The 23,440-nt window shown below is 39.4% G+C and overlaps 1 protein-coding gene across 1 annotated transcript in view; it reads right to left on the bottom strand.

Moving 5' to 3' along the window:
• Nucleotides 1-6,187: 6,187 nt before the first annotated feature.
• LOC127648116 (mucin-2-like) overlaps nucleotides 6,188-23,440 on the bottom strand; it is a 47,232-nt gene continuing 29,979 nt past the window's right edge. The window contains exons 11-13 of the mRNA XM_052132720.1: nucleotides 15,689-15,872; nucleotides 14,619-14,633; nucleotides 6,188-7,488 (exon numbers count right to left, since the gene is read on the bottom strand). Coding sequence (XP_051988680.1) covers nucleotides 7,360-7,488; nucleotides 14,619-14,633; nucleotides 15,689-15,872 — 328 coding nt within the window. The 3' untranslated portion in view covers nucleotides 6,188-7,359. The remainder of the gene's footprint in view (nucleotides 7,489-14,618; nucleotides 14,634-15,688; nucleotides 15,873-23,440) is intronic.

Below are 23,440 nucleotides of genomic sequence, written 5' to 3'. Positions count from 1 at the left end.
GCCATTTTAGTGTGGAACAAGAGGTGTCAATTTAGTGAAATCAATGCATTTTCAAATGAAAACTTATTATTGTGGATGTGGCCCAAACCTGGAAGTGAAAAGAAAGTTTTGGAAAAAAAAGTCTCCCCTTTTTTCCCCAATTTCTAAGTCCTCGAGGTGGCGTAGTGACTCAGTTGCCTCCGCGTCTGAGACTGTCAATCCACGCATTTTGTCATGTGGCTTGTTGAGTGCGTTTCAACAGAGATGTAGCATGAGTGGAGGCCCACTCTATTCTATGCACAACTCACCACGTGCCCCACCGAAAGCGAGAACCACACAATATAACGACCCCGAGGAGGTTACCCCATATGACACTTCCATCCCTACAACCGGGCTAATTTGGTTGCTTAGGAGACCTGACTGGAGTCACTCAGCTTGCCCTGGATTTGAACTCATGACTCCAGGGGATACAGTCAGCATCAATACTCGCTGAGCTACCCAGGACCCCTCGTTTTGGAAATGTATAACATTTACAATAAATAAAAGGGATGACCTACTTTTAAGGACCCAAGGAAGCTTCTATAGCATAGACATAACACACATCAGAAAAAAGATGGTTAACTGAACAAAGTCAATGAAAAACAATCACATGAAAAATATATTTTTTTAATATTTAATCCAAATTGTATAGACAGTATGATTAAGGAAGGAGTCAGAGAGAGAGTTGAAAAACAGTGCAAATAGGGAGTTTTTAATTGGTTTTTAAAGACCTGGAGCGATGTAAACAAAGGTATGAGGGAGAACATCCCAGAGTTTGGGTGCAGCAATCCTGAAGGTACTAAATACTGTCGATTTAACATTTTAATTTTTTAATATTTAATTTTTTCTAGGTCACTAATTCAGCTTTTTACTCAAATAATGATGCTGATAATATACGTTATGCAATTCTTTTCTTTGTGTAAATTAGAAAAGAATGTGAAAACAAGCATTTTTTTTCATTAGTGGTCTCAGATAATGAGTGAATAAACTGAGCAAATTAAAATGGTTAAATTATTAAACAATGAGACTGTAGAGACAACAACACAAATCTCACCATAATAAGCTCAAATGCACTTTTTTTTGCAGGGAGCATGATCTTAGACTAATCACGGGCTTATAGCTTTAATTTTTTTTTGTTTGTTTGTTTTGTTTTTTTGTGGTCCTCTGTGTATACTTTAATCTTGCATTGATGATATGGTTGTTCTCAGAGCCAGAGCCCCTCATTAATTGATGCAGGGGTTGTTAAGAGTCGATAAGGTTGTTTGGGGGTTTCTGTCTAATTATTTCAGAGACATCTGTTAGCCATGATCTGACTCTGAGAAAAAGATTTACAACAGTCCATCTGTCAGTTCAAAACACACACACACACACACACACACACACACACACACACACACACACACACACACACACACACACACACACACACACACTCGGCTATTCTTATGAGGACTCTCCATAGACATAGTGATTTTTATACACTATGCAGAGCCGTAGCAAAGATATCTTGCCCCCTGACTGTATATTTCTCTGGGCCCTTTACCTATTACAAAATACCAATGAAGTGCTCGTGTCGTGAAGCTTTGCGGGCGATGTGGGCAGAGCTTCCTTTTAAATGTAAACAATTATTATGTTATGTACTAACACAGCATTAAAAATGACAGAAACTTGAGAACAAATGATCACAGAATTATAGCGATGTGATATTGTTCTTCCCCACCTATCTCTTTATGATTATGGATTTCAATATGATGGCCAAATATCACAAATATAAAGTTATTTTATTGAGTCTTAATCCATCGATGGTAGAACCTGAGCAGACTAACCTGAAAAGCTATTTAGCCTATAAGCACCTTCACAGCTGTAAAGTTGGACATGTTTTGTGAACTTTAGATAATTATATTTATTTTGAAGCATATATTGAGTCTAGTCAGAACATGAAGAGTTTGTTGTACCGAAATGTTGTACTTACTGAAGATACAGGGGAGGTCCAGACAGGTCTGGACCAGACAGGAGGTCCAGACAGCAAGATGCTCATGTATTACAGGACTCAGGTGATGATACTGTCATGCTGTCATACTTACTACATGCTGTAGTAAGCACAATCTATCTTTATAATTTTTTGTTTACATACATAATTTAATTTCTGTATCTAATTGCTATAACCTACATTAAATATTTTAGTGTTGACTGAACAACTGATCCTGTTAATAGATTGAATGTATTGTTCTTGTGTAGGAAACAATGATGTTTTAACAACCACACAATAAACTGTACTGTTCATAAAATACATGCAATACAAATAAACATATTTATTTGGACATACACTATAATTATTATATAAAAAAGTTACATTTTCTCTGTAAAGCAACTTTAAAACAGCATGTATTATTAAAGCACTAGCTGTACAAATACATTTAATTGATACTGAATTAATGTCCACACTGTTTTCTAAATCACATTTCCCCTTAAAGGAAGACAAGCACATTCTGCAAAGACACTCAAAAAAAAGTGAATTGCAGACAGGAAAAATACAGGGCAGAGGAAAATCAGAATAGTTAATTTCAAACGTGATAAAATAACTCACTACTGTACACGTGTCATCTAATAATTATGGTATTTTACTGTAGAATTTATCCATCTAACATCACAGCATGAAAACAGTAGAAAACATCGTCATACACAGTTCAGGTAAAACATTGTTCCTTTGTATACTCAGTAATAATGCCATTTCAAAACATGTGAAGCATTCACAAACAAAGATGCTAAATAGAAATGAACAAACTCTCAAAATTTCTAATGAACTTCCAGCACATGTACACACATCTATAGCACAATAATGCTTTCAATTATCTCATTCATTGCACTCTGTTTCTGGATGTCTATCATAGCCGGACTGTAACAGTGGATAATATAAGTAATCCCCGCTGTTGACTTATTGACAATAAAGTGAAAATTATTCCAAGCTCAGATGTTCCTAAGTCAATCCTTCGGTAGCCAGCCGATGGAAGAAGCAGGATCTGGGACTGGAGCACTTTGCTTTGTGAGTGGTTTCTGATCATAACATTGCTGTTTTAGACTAAACTTTAGTTTTGCTTGATTATTAGGATAACCATTAACTGCACACATTGTCTGGGACATTTTTGAGACATTTTACAACATTTAAAAAGTACGATTCGAACCACATGACCCGCAAGCAATCAGAGACCGGCTACAAACAAAACACAAACCAATCGCACTTCCGCTAGCTAACCAGAAATTCCTCCCACCTAGCGAAATACAGTGGACTCCCTGATAATATTGTGGATAGAAAATGTTTGCTTCTTAATCTAGCTAATGAATTTAATGTTATTCACCTTATTAAGCCCAACCCCTTTTCCTCGCTCCTCTCTTCCAAATTTTGTCATCTAACTTCCTGTTTGTATTGAAGCTACTGAGAAGAGTCGATTAAAATTGATTACATGTGGGAGCATAGAAAGTATTTTCACCAAGAATTGATGTTGTGAGTCTACAGTACCCCTTTACTACATGAAAATGCTAGTGAAGTGTTTTTTCTGTCACTCTAAATGTTCGTTTTTTCAGACACCAGCAGAGGTAAGTTGAACCTGGCAGGTCACATTCGGATTACTGTGACACACTACACATTTTCATAAAAACGTGTAATTATTTACATTTTTAGGTTTCAACTTGTTAAAGATTTCTGTTAAAATGAGTAGTCAATGTGAAATTTCTAACAGTAATTACATATTACACATGCAAGTTCAACATAAAGGAAAATACCATTTTTACTTTTAAAAATTAGAGGCTTAAATATGATTAAAATGGTTATAAACAGAATATAAAATAAAACATACACTTTCGTGTGTGTGTGTGTGTCTTGATGGATTAGTTATGACATTTTTTGTAGGGACTAGATTATTATAATTTTTATAAGTCTTAAAAATTATAAAAACTTACACAAACCATGGATCCCACATATTAATAATTTGCATAAATGGTTTCAACAATTGTCAGAAGTCAGGAAAGGCCCACATACAGCCTGAAAATGTGTGACCAGACCCAAATGTTAATACTGAACCTAACCTTAACCTAAAATCAGACTCTTTCCTGTAAATATTAAGAGCAATTACATTGTAATTTAATATCCTATTGGATTTATGGACAAAATATGTAAGGGATAATGTACAGTCAGCTGGTTGTTTTTGGACAATAAACTTTTTCAAAAATTTTTTAGGAAATTTGGTAAATGTAAACGGGATGGGATAAAGTGTCCCATGTACCCCCACAATTATATGTAGGAACAGTATGTGAGCTAGTAATGAATTTACACTGCCTATATTCTACATCATTATTATGTAAGGAAATGTATAATGCATTGCGTTTCCTTGTGTTGCTTGGTTCTTTGGGATCTGAAGAAAGTTTGTTCTGTCAATGTCTTGGACTCTGTTATGATCGCGGATAGTTGGATGGCTGATAAAGTGGGCTTTTAAGTTAGGCCTTCTGCAAGGAACTGTAGAGCAGAGAGTGAGAGGCTTCCTCTGGACTTTTGTGTCCTGAGTTTTCCTTGGAATCTACATGGTACGGAGTATTTGGAAGAAGCAAGAGAGCCGAAGAGAGGAGACCAAGTGACAGTTCAAAGAGAGCGTTGGAAGAGAGAAGAGGAGTGTTCTTCCTGTTATGGAATCATTTGAACTGAAATTGTCCGCACCCCAAAGGTGTCTTGAGTTAATGAGAAGTGACTTTTCAGAGTCGCATGGTCGACTGGTCTGTCCTTTTCAAAGTTGATTTATGATCCTTTGTGTGAAGGATCCTTTCATCTCCCGCTCAAAAATAGTGCATGTTTACACATGAATTTGTATATCTTGAAAACAGTGCAAGTGTCATAACATCCGTTGTCATCAACATTCTCTACGTAAACAAGCAAGCATTTACATACTAATTGTGACATGTTTTCATGAATATTAAACATGTAAGTAACAAAACATGAAAATCCCAGGTTACAAATCATACTGATCAATATTCATTGGTTTCACAACATGGATAAAACATTACACGTTTTGAGAAACCTGATTGTTGGGGTATATTATTAGGATAAGCCTTGAATAGTTACCATTCTTAGTAGAATGAGATGAATCATACAAGATTAAAGATTATAATCATCGATCTGTCAGTTATAAGTGATTAGAAATCACTATACATATTTTAAAATGCACATCAGGCTATAATCATTAATTTGTCAGTTATAAAAGTGGTCACGGGTCATAAAGTCATTTTCAGGATAATCTAACAAGGCTAGGTTTTGTATACATTGTAGGTCCAGATTTTGGGCCTTGGGACTGTCTTCACGTGTCTCTGTTTCCTGATATGGCCACGGATATATGCATTAAGGTCACAAGGTGTTACTTGGCCATTTGGTCTTACAGAGGGTTTAAGTTTGTAGAACAAGGTTTTATTTATTGTAAACTCTTGTCATTACAAACCCTAGTTTGATATTAAGCAGGCAGAGAGATGGTCTCCTTCAGCAATTTGGGTGCCATGGATTCGTTTGTATGACTCTATAATGGCTCGGTGGAGATCACTCTGATCTGTGGAATGTGGTGTTGTGTTCATTTAATAGCTTTGTTCATGGAAAATCCTACAAAGTGGAGGGGTCTTGTATCACCCTGAAGGGGTTTATTTTGCAATAGCAACTGGCTGACTATCCTGCTTATTACATGGCTACTAACCAAATAAATAAATACATGGACATAAAATATTGATTTGCAGTGAATTGGTGTAATCTGAGAAGAAATCGCTGAACAGCTGGAATCAACCTCCGGTTTGTGTCTGAGTTCTGTTGGTGTTTATTTTGTGAAAATGACCATCTGACTCCTCATTATTCAGCCTATTACAAGACTACTTGACAAATAAATAAATAAATGCACATGAAACATTGATTTTAATTTCAGTTTCAGAGGAACATCTGCCTGCTGGATGGCGCCATTGACCAATCAGAATCAAGTATTCCAGGGAGCCATGTAATAAGTCTGTATAACTGTTTGACTATTATGCCAATTTGTTCAATACAGAAAGAAAGAAAGAAAGAAAGAAAGAAAGAAAGTGTATACTCTTGGTGTGTGCAAGCTTGCAGAAGAAAAACAACTGGACAAATGTAAGACGACTACATCTTTATAATAATTTAATTAATTTCCCAAAATACAGAACAGTTTTTTTTTTTATACAAAAGCCTTAAGTACAGAAAGTAGTTCAGTGAAACATAAATAAGTATCTACAAACCAAATAGCCAGTTGAGTAAACAACTTTATGTTCTGATTTTAATAAATATGATCATTGGCACAACTAGAAGAGGCATTTTAAAGGCTCCCTTTTATTGCATAATTCTGCTATTCAAAGTCAGACACAGAGATACATTTCATGTGACATGCAATGTCCTGATAGAAAATAAAATCATTCTTTGGAGAAGGTATATAAAACAATATATCATAACCGAAAGTATCAGACCTTACTTATAGACATAATCATAGCTTAAAGTTATAAATGGACACACACACATAAACATAAGATATGGCATGCTGTCAACTGAAAAGTGCTGTTAAAATATGTGAGGATTTGGTGCAATTAGAACGTTTGGCTTCTGCATTACATCATGTACGCCATCTCTTATTGCTTCGGTAGGTAAGGTAAATAAAACATGTTGAAATGTGGTTTAATATTAAATCCTTAATAATAATGTATCTTGGGTTAAAAACTTTAAATGTTGTTCAATATTACATTCTTCATAATAAAGTATTTTGTGCTGAAGTCGCAACATAGTAACATAATGTACTGTATGCATGAGCTCTGAAAGATAATGACCCTAATTGTTGCATGAACAAAACCTTTGCAGAGGAAACAAGGTAACAAATGAAGACAATGAAAGCAAATATCAACAGATGAATAGTTGATCAATGTCTAGTGCACTCATTCTCATACTTAAGACACCTCAGTCAGATTTGTTGTACAGTGTCAACAGCTGAGTGAGTACATGATGTTTAAGTAACCCAATCATCAATGCACTTCTAGGAAGTGAGCATTATATCATGAGTGAGAGGAAATTAAAACTGGGGGAATTTGTTTTTTTATGTTTAAAATGATGGATATCTCAAATATCACTTTTTCTTTACATCTGTGATCAGCTTTAGGGTTTGGACAGTTTACCATTCCTTAAGGGAGACTTCTTATTTTTGATACAAGGCATTTTTATAATGTTGTTATAGCATATTTTCCTGTGCACCCTCTCGCAACTTTGCTCTTATACACTCGTATCTGATACGCTCCTATCCCTCCCCTCTGCCACTCTCCTCATGTGGTTGTCTTGTCATCTCCTGGCAGGAAGTAGGGATTTTCATGACCCACCAAATAAGAGTAGCGTGATGGGTATTCTCCCATAAAGGTCTTCAGGCCATCAGTGGGGAGGTCATACGAGCCCATCTGCTGGAGAGGTGAAAGTTAATTTTAGACAAAGCATCATAACACTCAAACCTTTCACTGTCCCTCTTCATTTAATCTTTAAAAGTATAGTTCACCCAACAATTTAAATTTTGACATTATTTACGCACCCTGTAACAATGAACTATGTAATAACACAACATTTTAAACATTTTAGAAAGGTTTTACAAAATGTAGTGTTATTACATAATGTGTTATTACACACCCGCATGTCATTTCAAATCAGCATGCTTTTATTTTTTTTTCTTCACTTGAACAAAATAGGAAAACATATTCAAGAATCTTTACAAAGCTTTACGATACAACAAACGTTTATAGTACTCATGGCTGTCAAGCTCCAAAAAGAAATAAAAAATAAAACAATCACCAACAAAGCGGCATCATCATTAAGGTAGTCCATATGACTACTTGCATTACATTCCAAGTCTTCTGAAGCCATATAATAGGTTTGGGTGAGAAAAAGACCAATATTTGTTATTATTCACTGATAATCTTCAATGATTCTTTAAAAATGTAAAATGTCCTGTTCCACGGAACAAACATAACAGCATACGGGTATGGAACAACATGAGGGTAAGTACTAAATTAAAGAATTTTCAGTTTTGAGAGAATTATTCCCTTAAATAACTACATGCAGGAAAATCTCAATTTCCCATGTCTAAACAGGTTAAAATATTATGCATTTGGCAAATGCTTTTATCCAAAGTGACTTACAGTGCACTTATTACAGGGACAATTCCCCCAGAGCAACCTGGAGTTAAGTGTCTTGCTCAAGGACAAAATGGTGGTGGCTGTGGGGATAGAACTAGCAACCTTCTGATTACCAGTTATGTGCTTTAGCCCACTACGCCACCATCACTCAATCTTACGCAAAGCATATAACATTGCTGACTAATTTGCATGATCAAATTCAGACTCAGAATCAGAATGAGCTTTAAAGCCAAGTATGCTTACACACACAAGGAATTGTCATGGTGACAGAAGCTTCCAGTGCAAAGAGAATACAAAAATTATACATATACAATATATAAATACAAACATTTGTATATATATATATATATATATATATATATATATATATATATATATATATATATATATATATATATATATACACTCACCTAAAGGATTATTAGGAACACCATACTAATACTGTGTTTGACCCCTTTCAGCCTTCAGAACTGCCTTAATTCTACGTGGCATTGATTCAACAAGGTGCTGAAAGCATTCTTTAGAAATGTTGGCCCATATTGATAGGATAGCATCTTGCAGTTGATGGAGATTTGTGGGATGCACATCCAGGGCACAAAGCTCCCGTTCCACCACATCCCAAAGATGCTCTATTGGGTTGAGATCTGGTGACTGTGGGGGCCATTTTAGTACAGTGAACTCATTGTCATGTTCAAGAAACCAATTTGAAATGATTCGAGCTTTGTGACATGGTGCATTATCCTGCTGGAAGTTGCCATCAGAGGATGGGTACATGGTGGCCATAAAGGGATGGACATGGTCAGAAACAATGCTCAGGTAGGCCGTGGCATTTAAACGATGCCCAATTGGCACTAAGGGGCCTAAAGTGTGCCAATAAAACATCCCCCACACCATTACACCACCACAACCAGCCTGCACAGTGGTAACAAGGCATGATGGATCCATGTTCTCATTCTGTTTACGCCAAATTCTGACTCTACCATCTGAATGTCTCAACAGAAATCGAGACTCATCAGACCAGGCAACATTTTTCCAGTCTTCAACTGTCCAATTTTGGTGAGCTCTTGCAAATTGTAGCCTCTTTTTCCTATTTGTAGTGGAGATGAGTGGTACCCGGTGGGGTCTTCTGCTGTTGACCCCACCATCCGCCTCAAGGTTGTGCGTGTTGTGGCTTCACAGATGCTTTGCTGCATACCTCGGTTGTAACGAGTGGTTATTTCAGGCAATGTTGCTCTTCTGTCAGCTTGAATCAGTCGGCCCATTCTCCTCTGACCTCTAGCATCAACAAGGCATTTTCGGCCACAGGACTGCCGCATACTGGATGTTTTTCACTTTTCACACCATTCTTTGTAAACCCTAGAAATGGTTGTGCGTGAAAATCCCAGTAACTGAGCAGATTGTGAAATACTCACACCGGCCCGTCTGGCACCAACAACCATGCCACGCTCAAAATTGCTTAAATCACCTTTCTTTCCCATTCTGACATTCAGTTTGGAGTTCAGGAGATTGTCTTGACCAGGACCACACCCCTAAATGCATTGAAGCAACTGCCATGTGATTGGTTGATTAGATAATTGCATTAATGATAAATTGAACAGGTGTTCCTAATAATCCTTTAGGTGAGTGTATATATATATATATTCAAATAAACATATATACGTAAACAGTGAAATAAAAATACAAAATGAGATACAACAGATACATATATAGAGGAAACCTCAGAAGGGCAATAATGTTGATCGAATAAGTTATATACAGATATACAGTTATGTGCAAGATGATTTAATGTATTGTGCAGAAGAGGTAGGATATGTCAAATAAATATAAATAGGAATAAATAGTTAAATATGCACATGATTGTATTGCCATAATGGAGAGTATTGGGGCAGTTTTAACTGTTCATAAGGTGAATGGCCTGATCTTATCCAGGAAACATCAGAAAACCACTAGAACGTATACTAGCAGCTGGTAGGTGGTGATGTTATCACAGAGCGAAAATCAGTAACATCCAAGGAATATTCCGGGTTAACCTCCTGAGACCTCTGTATGACAGCTGTGTGCATTTTCCATTTACCTTTTTGATTTGTAACTAGTAGCACCTAATAAACACTAAAAAAAATTGATGTCCACATATACAGTATTTATATGGATATAGAGACAACATTGTGAATTTTTAAATAATACCAAGCTATAGAAAGTCATAACGTTATAGATATTACAGCTGATTTTCTATAAAGCTGAATAAATAATTATTATACAAAGTAATGGCCAGCATCTTCCAATCACTGCCAACCATGTTGAAATAAAATTTTAAATTCAGAATCTATGTACTGATTAAAATGTGAGAAACTCACATTTTACCACTTTTTTCCATGGAGCTGTCCATGTTGTCATTATTATCATGGTTGGGGAAAAATTAACTGGGTTCCCTTGTGACAGAGTCACTCCTCCAGTTTCTGATGGAAAATGCGGGTAGGATTAGATGTGTACTGGAAACCCCCAAAAAGTGACTGTATTCTGGAAAAAGCCCTTAATAAGCAACTTAATAAAAAACAAGAAACTCAAAGTCGCTAATAATAAGCTGACCTTATAACTATGCCTGTCAGATGCAGAAACACTGTGCATGTGCTGAATCAATCACACTATCGGCTGTGAAAGTCAAGGACACTTAGTCAGTTAGAGTTGAGACAAGGTCAATGATAAAGTGGCAGACAGAATTTGCATGTCCCTCCCCCGGACATACAGATATAAAAGGAGGGAATTGTGCATCTGTCCATTCAGGTTTTGCACTGAAGAGCCAAGAATTTTTGGTTTGGCTGTTACAGTGGCTCGGTACAGCGTCGTGGCCGGGAGTACAAAACGTCTCGTTCCCTCCATCAAGGAACGGGGGTTACAGTAGTAACATAGATGTTCCCCTCCTGTCACTCACTCGACCCAGTGGTGCTTCGCAGCAGGGGGAGCAGGTAATATTATGTTGGGTAGCAAAGTTGCGTCCCGAAACAGTTGTGCTGAGAAAAAACTCAAAGGACTTACCTACCTCCGTGTAAATGGATAGGGGCGGGAAAGTGACTGAGGAGGAGGTCCTATGGAGGTGTCCTCTAGACTCGTCAGAACTGGCCTGCCGAGAGTCTACAGTCGAAGGCATGGAGGCGAGGTGACCGCATCTATGGGGCCATAACTATAGGTGTTTGGCGCCAGACCGCTATGAGAACGGCATGTGGTGGCACCGGATAGGTGAGGCAATCGCTTTCTTTTTCCTGGAAATGTGGGTACCACGGCCCCTTGGTGCGGCAAGAGATTTCCCTCCTGGCCCTCCACCGGTGGATGGAGTGGTCCAGATACCAACTCCGTAGCGGCCATGGCGCTCCTTGGTTTAATCATCTCAGGAATGCTTGCAAGCCTTCTGGGTCCCGGTAGTGGTTCGTCAGACAGGGCATCAGCTTCCTGCGGGGAGCTCTACGCTGGGGCTGAGAGCTGGGCCCAGGTTGAAGTGGAGCTGCCTGTTGTTTAGAAGATGCAGGGGGACGCCCTCGGCGAGCAGATGGAGCATGGCTTTATATATACTACTGTCGCTGTGTTGTTCAAACGGACCACCACATGCTTGCTCTAGATCAAAGTCAATAGCCTCCGCAGGGCGAGTAGTACAGCCAGCAACTCTAGGCAGTTGATGTGCCAACCCAGTTGTGGTGGTGACCAGGAACCGGCAGCTGCATGCCTGTTGCACACGGCACCCCAGCCCAGTTAGGAGGCGTCTGTGGTGACCACGACACATCTGGACACTTGCTGTATGGGAACTCCTGCCAGTAGAAACGCAAGGTCTCATATGCATCAACCTGCATGGCGTGACTGCCTCTGAGGAAGCCATATGCCCCAATAGCCTCTGAAAGTGTTTCAGTGGAACCGCTGTCCTCCGCCTGAATGACTTGTGAGGCGTGCTATCATTGAGACAGAGTCTAACTCCATGCCGAGAAAAGTGTTGCTCTGAACTGGGGAGAGCTTGCATTATTCCCTAGATGGCTGAGATACCTGAGCACCAAATCCTTGTGCGTGCACAGCAACTCTTGAGAGTGTGCTAGAATCAGCCAGTCATCAAGGTAGGTGAGTATGCGGATGCCCACTTCCCTTAATGGGGCAAGAGCTGCCTCTGCGACTGTCTTGAAGATGCGAGGGGACAGGGACAGGCCGAAGGGAAGGACCTTGTACTGATATGCCTGGCCGTCTAAAGCAAACCGTAGGAAGTTCTGTGTCTTGGTAGAACTGAGACGTTAAAATATGCATCCTTCAGATCTACCGCCGCGAACCAATCTTGATGCCAGATGCATGTCAAAATGTGTTTCTGAGTCAGCATCTTAAACGGGAGTCTGTGTTAAGAACTCGCAGGTCCAAGATTAGCTGCAACCCACCGCCTTTCTTTGGCACGATGAAGTAAGGGCTGTAGAACCCTTTCCCCATCTCAGCTGGAGGGACAGGCTCTATCGCGCCCTTGTGAAGAAGGGTTGCAAGCTCTGCAAGCAGGGTGGTGATGTTTTTGCCCTGCACTGAAGTGAAGTGGACACCACTGAACCGGGGCAGGCCCCTGGCGATCTGAATCGCGTAGCCGAGTCGGATGGTCCTGCCAGCCACCTGAGTGATCTGGATATCAGCTCTGTAGCAGACATCTCACTTCCTGGGTTGTCCGTCTCAGGGACATTTAGGAGCCTTCCGGGTCCTCGTGCCAGCCTGGGAGACGGGGGGGTCATCAGCTTCCTGCGGGGGGCTCTACACTGGGAACGAGAACTGGGCTCGGGTTGAGCCGCTTGGGCTTTCGCTGCCGCAGGGGGGCGCCCTCAGCGAGCAGACGGGGTGTGGGATTTTGAGCCGCGCCGGGCAAGATGTGCTGAATAGCTTCGGTCTGCTTCTTCACCGCCGAGAACTGCGGGGCAAAGTCCTCAACGGTGTCGCCGAAAATTCCAATCTGGGAGATGGGCATGTTGAGAAAAAGTGCTTTGTCGGTGTCCCTCATCTCGACCAGATTCAGCCACAGGTGGCACTCCTGGACCACCAAGGTGGACATCGCCTGCCCGAGAGCCCGTGCCTTCACCTTTGTCACCTGGAGCTCCTACAGCACATCAGGACTCAGGACTTCCCACATGCAGTTCTATGTTTAGTTTTCTATGTCTAGTTTTAGTGCCATGGCATGCAGGGTGGAGGCAACATGTCCAGGAACACCGTAGGCTTTGGTCGCCAGAGATGATGTAGTCCTACAGGCCCTGGAGGGGAGAGCCGGACAATCCTGCCAGTGGCGGCATTCTGCGGGCAACTGCCTTATCAACTGCCTTATCCACCTGAGGGACCTCTGTGTACACGGGGGCTGCCCCGCCGTTGAGGGTAGTGAGAGCGGACGAACCCTGAAGTGTGTTTCGGGCAGCGAAAGGTGCCCTCCACGACCTCGTGAGTTCGTCATGCAAGTCCGGGAAGAAAGGAACCGTGAGTTGGCCGTGAGGTGGGCTGCTCTCATTTCGGAACCGGACGGAAGCAATGAGAACATGAACCATCCACAAACTCTGCCTCTGTGTGATTGCTGCCCAGACACGTGAGGTAGCGCCTGAGGCCATCAGAAGCGCAGAGATAACGACCACTTCGAGGAATCATACAAAGACGCATCTTTAAAAAGACATTCAACTTCAATGAGTGTGTTCTAATACAGAAAATATACTTTTTAGCAGGAATATACACTCTTTTAACGCTGTCGAAGCACCCAGGGGTGAAATCTGCACAATTCGTGCAGAAGGCGATAAAGCCACTGGAAATATATCCAACAGCATACTCTTCTTAAGAGGTGAATGGAACAGCAGTAGTATACAGCTCTCAGATAGTACAACCGCTCGGCTCCAAGAGAAATTCTGAATGGAGTAGGCATTCCAGCTCCTTTTATACCTGTATGTCTGGGTGGAGTGGCATGCAAATTCCACTCGCCAATTCTCATTGGCCTTTTCTCAAAGAATGGGAGGTATTCGGGTTCTCAAGAGCAAAACCTAGTGCCACTGCATCAACACAACGCAGAGTGAGTGACAGAAGGGGAACTTTGCACAGACAAGTTTGGTAAGTATGAATACATTTAATGTTTAAATGTTACAGTTATACTTTCAAAACACTGAGAAAGTTGCATGTTTCAATGTTTATTCGAATTGTCACTAGGTTTTCATTGTCTGATAGGCTTCAATTGTAAATGCATTACTGTAAATGTGTTACAATTATTATTTTGGAATTTGACAGCATTCCACAGATGCTGTTGGCAGAGCCTGAGTTGTATTTAACCTGGAATATTCCAATAAAATGTATAAATACCTTGAAGAACACACACCAAAACAACACTACTTAACATTAGCAGGAAGGAGGAACTCAGCAAGGCGGTGGCTTACCTTTCCTCTAATCTTCTACAGTCATAGGGTTTGGAGTTAGAGGGAATCATGCAAGCCCAAGCATACAGGTGCCACATACACAACATGGTGAGCAAAAATAAGTGCACAAACACAAACATATACATACACACAAAGAGGTCAGAAGTGATTACAAAAAACTACAATACCAACATTTTACATCCATGCCTATAAAACACAATGTTATGACAAAAAAAACGAGGGACACCTAAGTTTTCCAAGTACTATGCCCTGTTGAATCTTCTTGACCTCTTGTTAACTGCAAAGGCAGTTGTTCCACATGTAATATACCCTCTTTTTGTGTGGCATTGGTAAGGCTTAATGGAGTTAGTCATTCATTCAAGTAGTACTTGGAAGAAACCTGGGATAATCCAATCATTAGAAGTCATTTTATCAATCGGAGTATCAATATGGCAATTGACTCCTGATTAAACAATATAATTAGCATTTATTAGTTGTGTGATGTATCTATCATGAGGCTGGTGACAGTATTATTAGTTTTTTTATGAGACAAGCAGGGTTAATGGAGCTGGATTGAATTTACAGTGGGCTATAACTACTATAACCATCAAAAAGGGGATAATAATAACTTTAACTTTATCTTAACCATATAAGTAATAATAATACGAAAAACAACAACATCTTTTACATTTTTTCAAGGTTCCCACACCATTTGACCAATTAATTTCTATGAATTCTCCAATCGTGTGTACACTATATTTTGGATTAGTATTTGGTATTATTATTATTATTATTTGATAAAGATAACACTTTCTACCAATAAATCATTTTAGACCTTATGGTAATTCACACATTTTACACTCACTATATAAATATCCATGATTTTTCTATGACTTTTATAGATTTGATTAATTCCAATAACTTTTTGGAAACCCTGTTAATTGTAATTCCTGACAAAATACATAATACAAAAATTGTTTCAGTTCACAATCCACTGTAAGTTAAAGACAGATATAACTGCTCTGTGAACTAGAGGCAATGACAGATTTATTATTTGTTTGTGAAGCTTTACAGTGGAAGAGGGCACTCACCAATCCATTACTATTCCTTTTACCTGCCCCCTCAGTCATCTCCAGTGTGGTGATCCTGGCCTCATTGCTGGCACTAGCGCTGAGAGTGGCACGAGGAATAGGAGTGATGCCTTGAGAGGACCATGTGGACTGGAACTCCTCAGCAGGGTATGGTGTATTGTACAGATTTTCCTTAGACTTTCTCCTGCTGGGACGATGAAGAAAATAATACACACACACACACACACACACACACATATACAGACTGTCATCAAGGTGGGAGCCAGTGTTGGACAACATTACTTTTAAACTAATGTTATTATGTACATATACACTTCTATCCATCTCTTTAAGTTGACCACATTTATTTCCACATCAGCAATTAAGGTAAGACTTTATTCCAAAAAAGTTCAAATGTCCCATAAAGGTTTAAATGCTCCATAGTACGGAAGCTCAAAGAGGCCTTGCATTATTATTATTTTTGTGTCTCATTTTTTCGTGATCTCGACATAACAAAAAGTTGTTTTGCCTTTAATTTTCGCAAAAACGATACAGTTTTAATTGACCTACAGGATTTACAATTCAAAGTTTTTTACACGGTATGAAGGATAATGAGAGATCCTTGGCAGAAAAGTAACATTTATTATATGTATTATGTAAATGTAAAGTTATGTTAATTCAGTACACTTTGGTTATAATATATATTCACCTGCCCTATCCAAGAGTTTTCTAAACCAGTCATCTTTCACATAGGCTAAATCAAACATATTAATAAACACCAGCATGTCACAAACACTTAATAAAAGCTTTTTCATCAGTATAGTAAGGCTAGCTTTCTTCTGCACTCAACAGGGGTCAAGAAGCAAGTCTTTCTGTGCTTTCCGCAAAGTACTGTTATTACTGCAATATACGCGCACTCGGATCTAAATCGCGGCTGGCTTCACCGGAGTCATGGTCCCTCAACGTTTTGGGTCACTATATTGTCTACGACAAAGTTGTAGATGTGATAGTCTTCTTCTAAGGTGTCTGATCTGGAAGTTGTCAATGACTGAGAGACATACAGCTTTTTCAGCTTGAGTTAGTCCTTGATCAAAGTAATGACGTATTCGGTCATCCATTATGCAACAGTGCGTTTAGCTTTTGCCTCCAGATAGCCTTATTGAAAACAACTTTTTGTTATATCGAGATCACAAAAAATAACCTTTGTTGTGTCGAGATCACGAGAAAATTAAGTCATGATCACGAGAATACAACTTTTGTTATGTCGAGATCACGAGAAAATGCTCATGACAAAAATCTATTCACAGAATGTTGATAAACCATACAGTTTTGAATGGTACTTCAACAAATTAGATGAAGAGCATGGCAAAATGGACATGAGGGTATATCTCCGTAACGCTTTAGCATATTCATGCCAAACTTTTTATTTGTTATAGGCTCCATGACTTGAGGGTGCATGCTCAGTTTGGGAACAGTGCCACCTAGTGGTCACAAGATATGAAAAAAGCTAATTTTTGCTTATAACTTCTGAACAGTTTGTCATAAAATCATCAAATTGGTCTCATTAGATTCAGTGGGGTATAGCGAGTCCAGCGATATGAATCAGAAGTGACTTTCCAGAGTCACATGGTTGACTGGGCTGTCCTTTTCAAAAGTTGATTTATCATCCTTTATCGAGGATTCTTACAAACTGCCACTCAAAAATAGTGTATGTATTTTCATATCTTGAAAATGGTACAAGAGACATGACATTCATTGTTATCTACATTCTCTACCATAAACAAGGTTTTACCACGTTGGGTAGTAGAGGTCATAGAACTCTTCCTCTATGATAGACGTTTCCGGGTACACCTGGCAAACAAAAACAGCTCTTGGAGGAAACAAGCAAACGGAATCCTGCAGGGGTCTATCCTGTCTCCTAGTCTCTTCAATATCTATATTAATGATCTTCCAGCAACACAGTCCTGCAAATTCATCTACACAGATGACATTTGCCTTGGTCGAGACATCGGAATTTTGACGAGGTCGAGAATGTGCAGAACAAGGACATGGACTTGATGGCGGACTTCCTCAATAGGTGGCGGCTCCAGCCCAGTGCAACCAAGTCGGTATCCAGTATCTTCCACCTCCACAATGCACAAGCCAAACAGGAGCTCAATATCTACCTCAAGGGCCAGCGGATCAAACATGACCTAAATCCAACATACCTCAGAGTTACCATGGACCGATCATTAACATATCATGATCATCTGAAGAAGACAGCAGCCAAAGTCTGCTCTCGGAATAATCTACTCCGCAAACTGGCCGGCACAAGCTGGGGTGCAAGGGCACAGACACTCAAGACCACTGCATCTGCTCTGTGTTACTCAACAGCAGAGTACTGTGCACCAGTCTGGTCCAGATCATCCCACACCAAGCTATTTGACGTTCAGTTAAACACGTCTGTGCGCACAATCACTGGAACCCTACATCCTACAGCACTACCATGGCTGCCAGTTCTCAGCAACATACCACCACCACACCTCCGACGACAGGAGGCCACTGCCAAGCTGCTGACTAAAGTCCAAGTGAATGACAAATTGCCACTCAACACGGACATCACACTGCATCCAGCAGCCTGTCTGCCATCAAGAAAACCTGTCTGGTTGAACCTGCCGCCAGAGGATATGACCGCTAACTCGGCATGGAGTGATGAGTGGGCAGCAACTGATGTTGTGAACCACACCCTTGTAGCTGAGCCGTCAGTCTGTCCTTCTGGCTTCGACCTTCCTCGACGACACTGGTCAACGCTGAACCGATTCCAGACGGGACAGTGTTTAATCTTTGATTTGCTTGTTATGGATAATATTCATTAGGAAGGAGAAGATGTATGTGGATCGCGATGTCAGAGCATTCACCTGCCCCTTGTCCAGTCTATTAGTGCAGCACAATGATCAGCAAGGAAGCGGGACAACTGTCCACAAGTTGTAATATAATTAGGAAAAGCATCCTTACCACCGAATGGGACTTTCAGACAATTATCAGACCAGGATTTCTAAACTGCCTTAAATGCCCGGGATTCGCTTGTTTTCACTTTGAAGTGCTCTCTGTGGTCAGTTCAATTCATTGTCCTCCAGTCGAACCAATATAATTTTAATTTTAACCACCTTTGCTTTGCTTGTCTCCTCAATCATAGTGCCCTCTGCGCATGTGACAGAGGGAGAGCGCACTTCTGATAAAAACATTAAACAAGTAACTCTGAACAAACACGTTGATTATCAATATAAATTAGTCTGTGAGTATCTTATCTCAGTTTCAGTGAACTTGTTTACATCAAGCTGATCTGTTCAACACTGTGTCTTCAATTAGTTAGTTAGTTAGTTAGTTTAGTTTGACGTAGACTGTTTGATATACTTTAGAGATACATAACTTCTTCAGGCTGTTTCCACACATTCCATGTGTTTAATAAATAAATTATTACATGTGTAGATTGTGATGTTTCCATTTATAGTATATTTTTCTATATTATAGTGTATCTTTATATATCAAACATAGAAAATGTTCTTATATAGAATAGGCTATTCTATATAAGAATTAGGGCATTATGTGATCCAGGAAAGAGAATATGAGGCTTTAATATAAGTGCATATGCTGTGAGAGACACACAGTGCACTCAGCTGTAGCAAACACAATGGTACAATGCATTCCTAAGGTACAAAGAAACACAGCCAATAGTTAAGATTACCACAGCCAATAGTCAAAGTTACAGTATTATGCTTAAACTGTTATATTCTATTTACTCAAAATGTATACTTTCATTTAAAAGTTTATTTTAAAAAATTGGACTAAAAGCCAGATTTCCACCATTAAAAATAATTCAGAGCGTCTGAATTAATGGTGGTAGACCGCACCCATTGACTATAAAAAATAATAAGAGGGGTGTGTATGAGGTAATTCAAGATAACAAACTGTTTAAGATTGAGAGTCTGGACTGAGAGAGTCAGATCGTCAGCTGGCCTTCTCGGGTTTGTTATTTGGCTCAATAAACTCTAACCTTTGGCACCTGGAACTCCTGATTTAGAAAGTTTTCTTACTGAGAGGGAAAAGAGACATCAATATTCCAAGACACGTTACAGAGATGTACATGCAGATTTCAGATATACAATTGGTGACTGAATGACTGTTTGTTCACTGAAATTAGATGATTTCCTATTAGAGAGGCTCAATTATGCTTTTTGGGATTTTACCTTTCATTTAGTGTGTAATATATTTACTCATTCATTTACTTTGTGCAAGTAAAAGGTCTGAAAAGTTACAAAGCACAAAGTCCATGCAAAAGATAATTATTCTCACCCACAGACAAAATGGCTCCTGAATTACATGAAACACCTGGATTGTAGTCCAGCCATTTCTTCTGTAAAGTATCTACATCATAATGCATAATGCCTGCCTAAGAGCAACTTTGGCCCACCCTCAAACAAAGGTAGTTATAGCTGAGGCCAGGATGAGTTGGATTAGAGTTGTCGACATGTCGAGAAGACACCTTTTTCTTAACTTTGAAAGCAAATCCTATTTGTTTTTTACTTCCAAAGGCAGAAACATTTAAGAATCAGTGGTTAAAATGTATTTTACCACTATTCCTCAGCAGTACAACCACAATCAATGCCAGATTTTCAAGACGGTTACTCCTGAAAGATGGTGCAGTTCCCACTTTGTTGGGACAATCTGGCACTTCAGGATCACAACCTGTAAGTATGCTTGATTATTTGTGGATTTATCTGCTACCGAGAGTTCAAAAGCAGAGTTTTGTTGTAGCTACGTGTACACCAGTGTACAGATGTAGGCGTCTGCTAACCTTATAGCTATCGTTATTGTGTTGAGATAGATTTGCTGATCAGCTGCGGGCCCACCTTTACCTACAATTGAGTAGAATTTTGAAGATTGTTTGTTGTTCTTACTATCATGAATAGTGATCAGGTGTGGATTTATTTTTACAAACGGTAATTTTACATCTACAATTCACGGTAGTGCTCAGCAAACTTGCTATGTAATGTAATTGTTTTAATAGAGGTTTACTAATCAGCTGTGGGCTGGCTTTTACCTAAAATTGTGTAACAAAATTGTCGATCTCAAGGGTCTTATACAATTATATAATAACTAAAAGCTAAAATGTTACAACCGCTATCCATGGTAGTCCACGGCTAACTTGCTCAATAACTCTCTAATACCACCGGTAATGTCCAACCAGGAGTAAGCCTCTGTTCTCCGTTCATAGCTCTGGTGGAAAAAGTTTGGCTACACACAATCCAGCAAAATGTCTTTTACTTGAAGCTTTGTTAGGTTCACAATTATCAAAAGTGTACTTGTAAGAAAGCTACTTTAAAATTACCACTGTGAAATGTCTTCCTCAAGTCGTGCATGCGAAGGTGGTTTGGGTCGGTCAGCTTGTTCTTCCAAACTTTCATTATCAGACTCAGGCTCGAACTGGTACGGCAAAAACTGATGCCACTGTTACCATAGCTACAGTAGTATTTACAGCTGCTCAGGAAGCCTGAAACTCGGTTATGCTAAGGGGCATTACATTTCGGACACACATTATAAGTGGTTGACCAATCACAACAGACTGGGCCAGCTGACAAATCAGAGCAAACTGGGCTTTTCGGAAAAGGGGGCTTTAAAGAGACAGGAGCTTCAACAGAGCGTTTCAGCAAGAGGGTGAAAAGAGGTGCTACAGCAATGTACAGTATGAGAAAAATAATGTGTTTTTGTAAGAATGTAAACCTATTCTTAAAGACCCCCAAAATAAAATTATCAACCTGTAAATTAGCATAATATGGGCTCTTTAAGTCAATAGGGACACAGGAATGTTTGGGCATAGCAATATGGTGGCGCAGTGGCTTCACTGATATGACATCATGAGCAATACATTTCTATATACTGGATATATCAGTGATACAGACACATATAATTTTTCAATAGGAACAGATGTAGATACAGATGATGACTTCGCTGCACACTTCTACTACTGTAATCACATTACGTTTTTACTTTTTATGGAAAAAATTACTTTTGCAATACTTTTTCATACTACCAGCTAAATGAGACTTTCTTGTCCTCGAGAGTAGAAGCGCTTTTCAGGCATTTTTTACATTAGATGTGTTGTTTTTGTCTGTGAAAAAGTGTTTATCCCTGCAACATAGTTTGCATTCAAGGATACATAGGGTAAACCCCGAAAGTGGGTATTTCACAGTTGTTTTAATACAGCATTAGTGTGCTTACACAGGAATCACAATTGCAGGAACCACGCACCCCAAAATTAAATTTTTTGCAGAATTTGCTTAATATTTATTTTTATTTTTTTTGTACAACAATGTGTTATTTTTTCTTCTAAAAATAGTTATTACAACAGGATTCCCCTTAAGCGCTTTTATTTATTTGTCTTTTACCAGCAGTATTTTTAAGTTTTTAATAACCTAAATCTTGGGATGGGCTGAAAGAAAAAAAAATTCCATTCTGTATGTCATAAAACAAAAGTATCATGCATTACTTATTTGAAAAATGTATTTATAACTTACTTAAGTTATCATGTGGAAATTAACATTTGGTATGTTAATGAAAAAAATTACTTAATTACATATCACATGTAGCATGTTACACCCCAATACCGGTGGGAGCTAAAGGACAATTACAGATGAACCCGCAAAAGTCATTTTGTTCCAGGACACATAAATAAATATAAATACAGTGCCTTGCGAAAGTATTCGGCCCCCTTGAACTTTTCGACCTTTTGCCACATTTCAGGCTTCAAACATAAAGATATAAAACTGTATTTTTTTGTGAAGAATCAACAACAAGTGGGACACAATCATGAAGTGGAATGAAATTTATTGGATATTTCAAACTTTTTTAACAAATAAAAAACTGAAAAATTGGGTGTGCAAAATTATTCAGCCTCCTTAAGTTAATACTTTGTAGCGCCACCTTTTGCTGCGATTACAGCTGTAAGTCGCTTGGGGTATGTCTCTATCAGTTTTGCACATTGAGAGACTGAAATTTTTGCCCATTCCTCCTTGCAAAACAGCTCGAGCTCAGTGAGGTTGGATGGAGAGCGTTTGTGAACAGCAGTTTTCAGTTCTTTCCACAGATTCTCGATTGGATTCAGGTCTGGACTTTGACTTGGCCATTCTAACACCTGGATATGTTTATTTGTGAACTATTCCATTGTAGATTTTGCTTTATGTTTTGGATCATTGTCTTGTTGGAAGACAAATCTCCATCCCAGTCTCAGGTCTTTTGCAGACTCCATCAGGTTTTCTTCCAGAATGGTCCTGTATTTGGCTCCATCCATCTTCCCATCAATTTTAACCATCTTCCCTGTCCCTGCTGAAGAAAAGCAGGCCCAAACCATGATGCTGCCACCACCATGTTTGACAGTAGGGATGGTGTGTTCAGGGTGATGAGCTGTGTTGCTTTTACGCCAAACATAACGTTTTGCATTGTTGCCAAAAAGTTCGATTTTGGTTTCATCTGACCAGAGTACCTTCTTCCACATGTTTGGTGTGTCTCCCAGGTGGCTTGTGGCAAACTTTAAACGACACTTTTTATGGATATCTTTAAGAAATGGCTTTCTTCTTGCCACTCTTCCATAAAGGCCAGATTTGTGCAGTATACGACTGATTGTTGTCCTATGGACAGAGTCTCCCACCTCAGCTGTAGATCTCTGCAGTTCATCCAGAGTGATCATGGGCCTCTTGGCTGCATCTCTGATCAGTCTTCTCCTTGTATGAGCTGAAA

This window comes from Xyrauchen texanus, chromosome 8, assembly GCF_025860055.1.
Source record: "Xyrauchen texanus isolate HMW12.3.18 chromosome 8, RBS_HiC_50CHRs, whole genome shotgun sequence".
NCBI classification, from domain to species: domain Eukaryota; kingdom Metazoa; phylum Chordata; class Actinopteri; order Cypriniformes; family Catostomidae; genus Xyrauchen; species Xyrauchen texanus.
The sequence above is the reverse complement of the archived record's forward strand: the minus strand, read 5'-3'. Positions and strand labels throughout refer to the sequence as shown.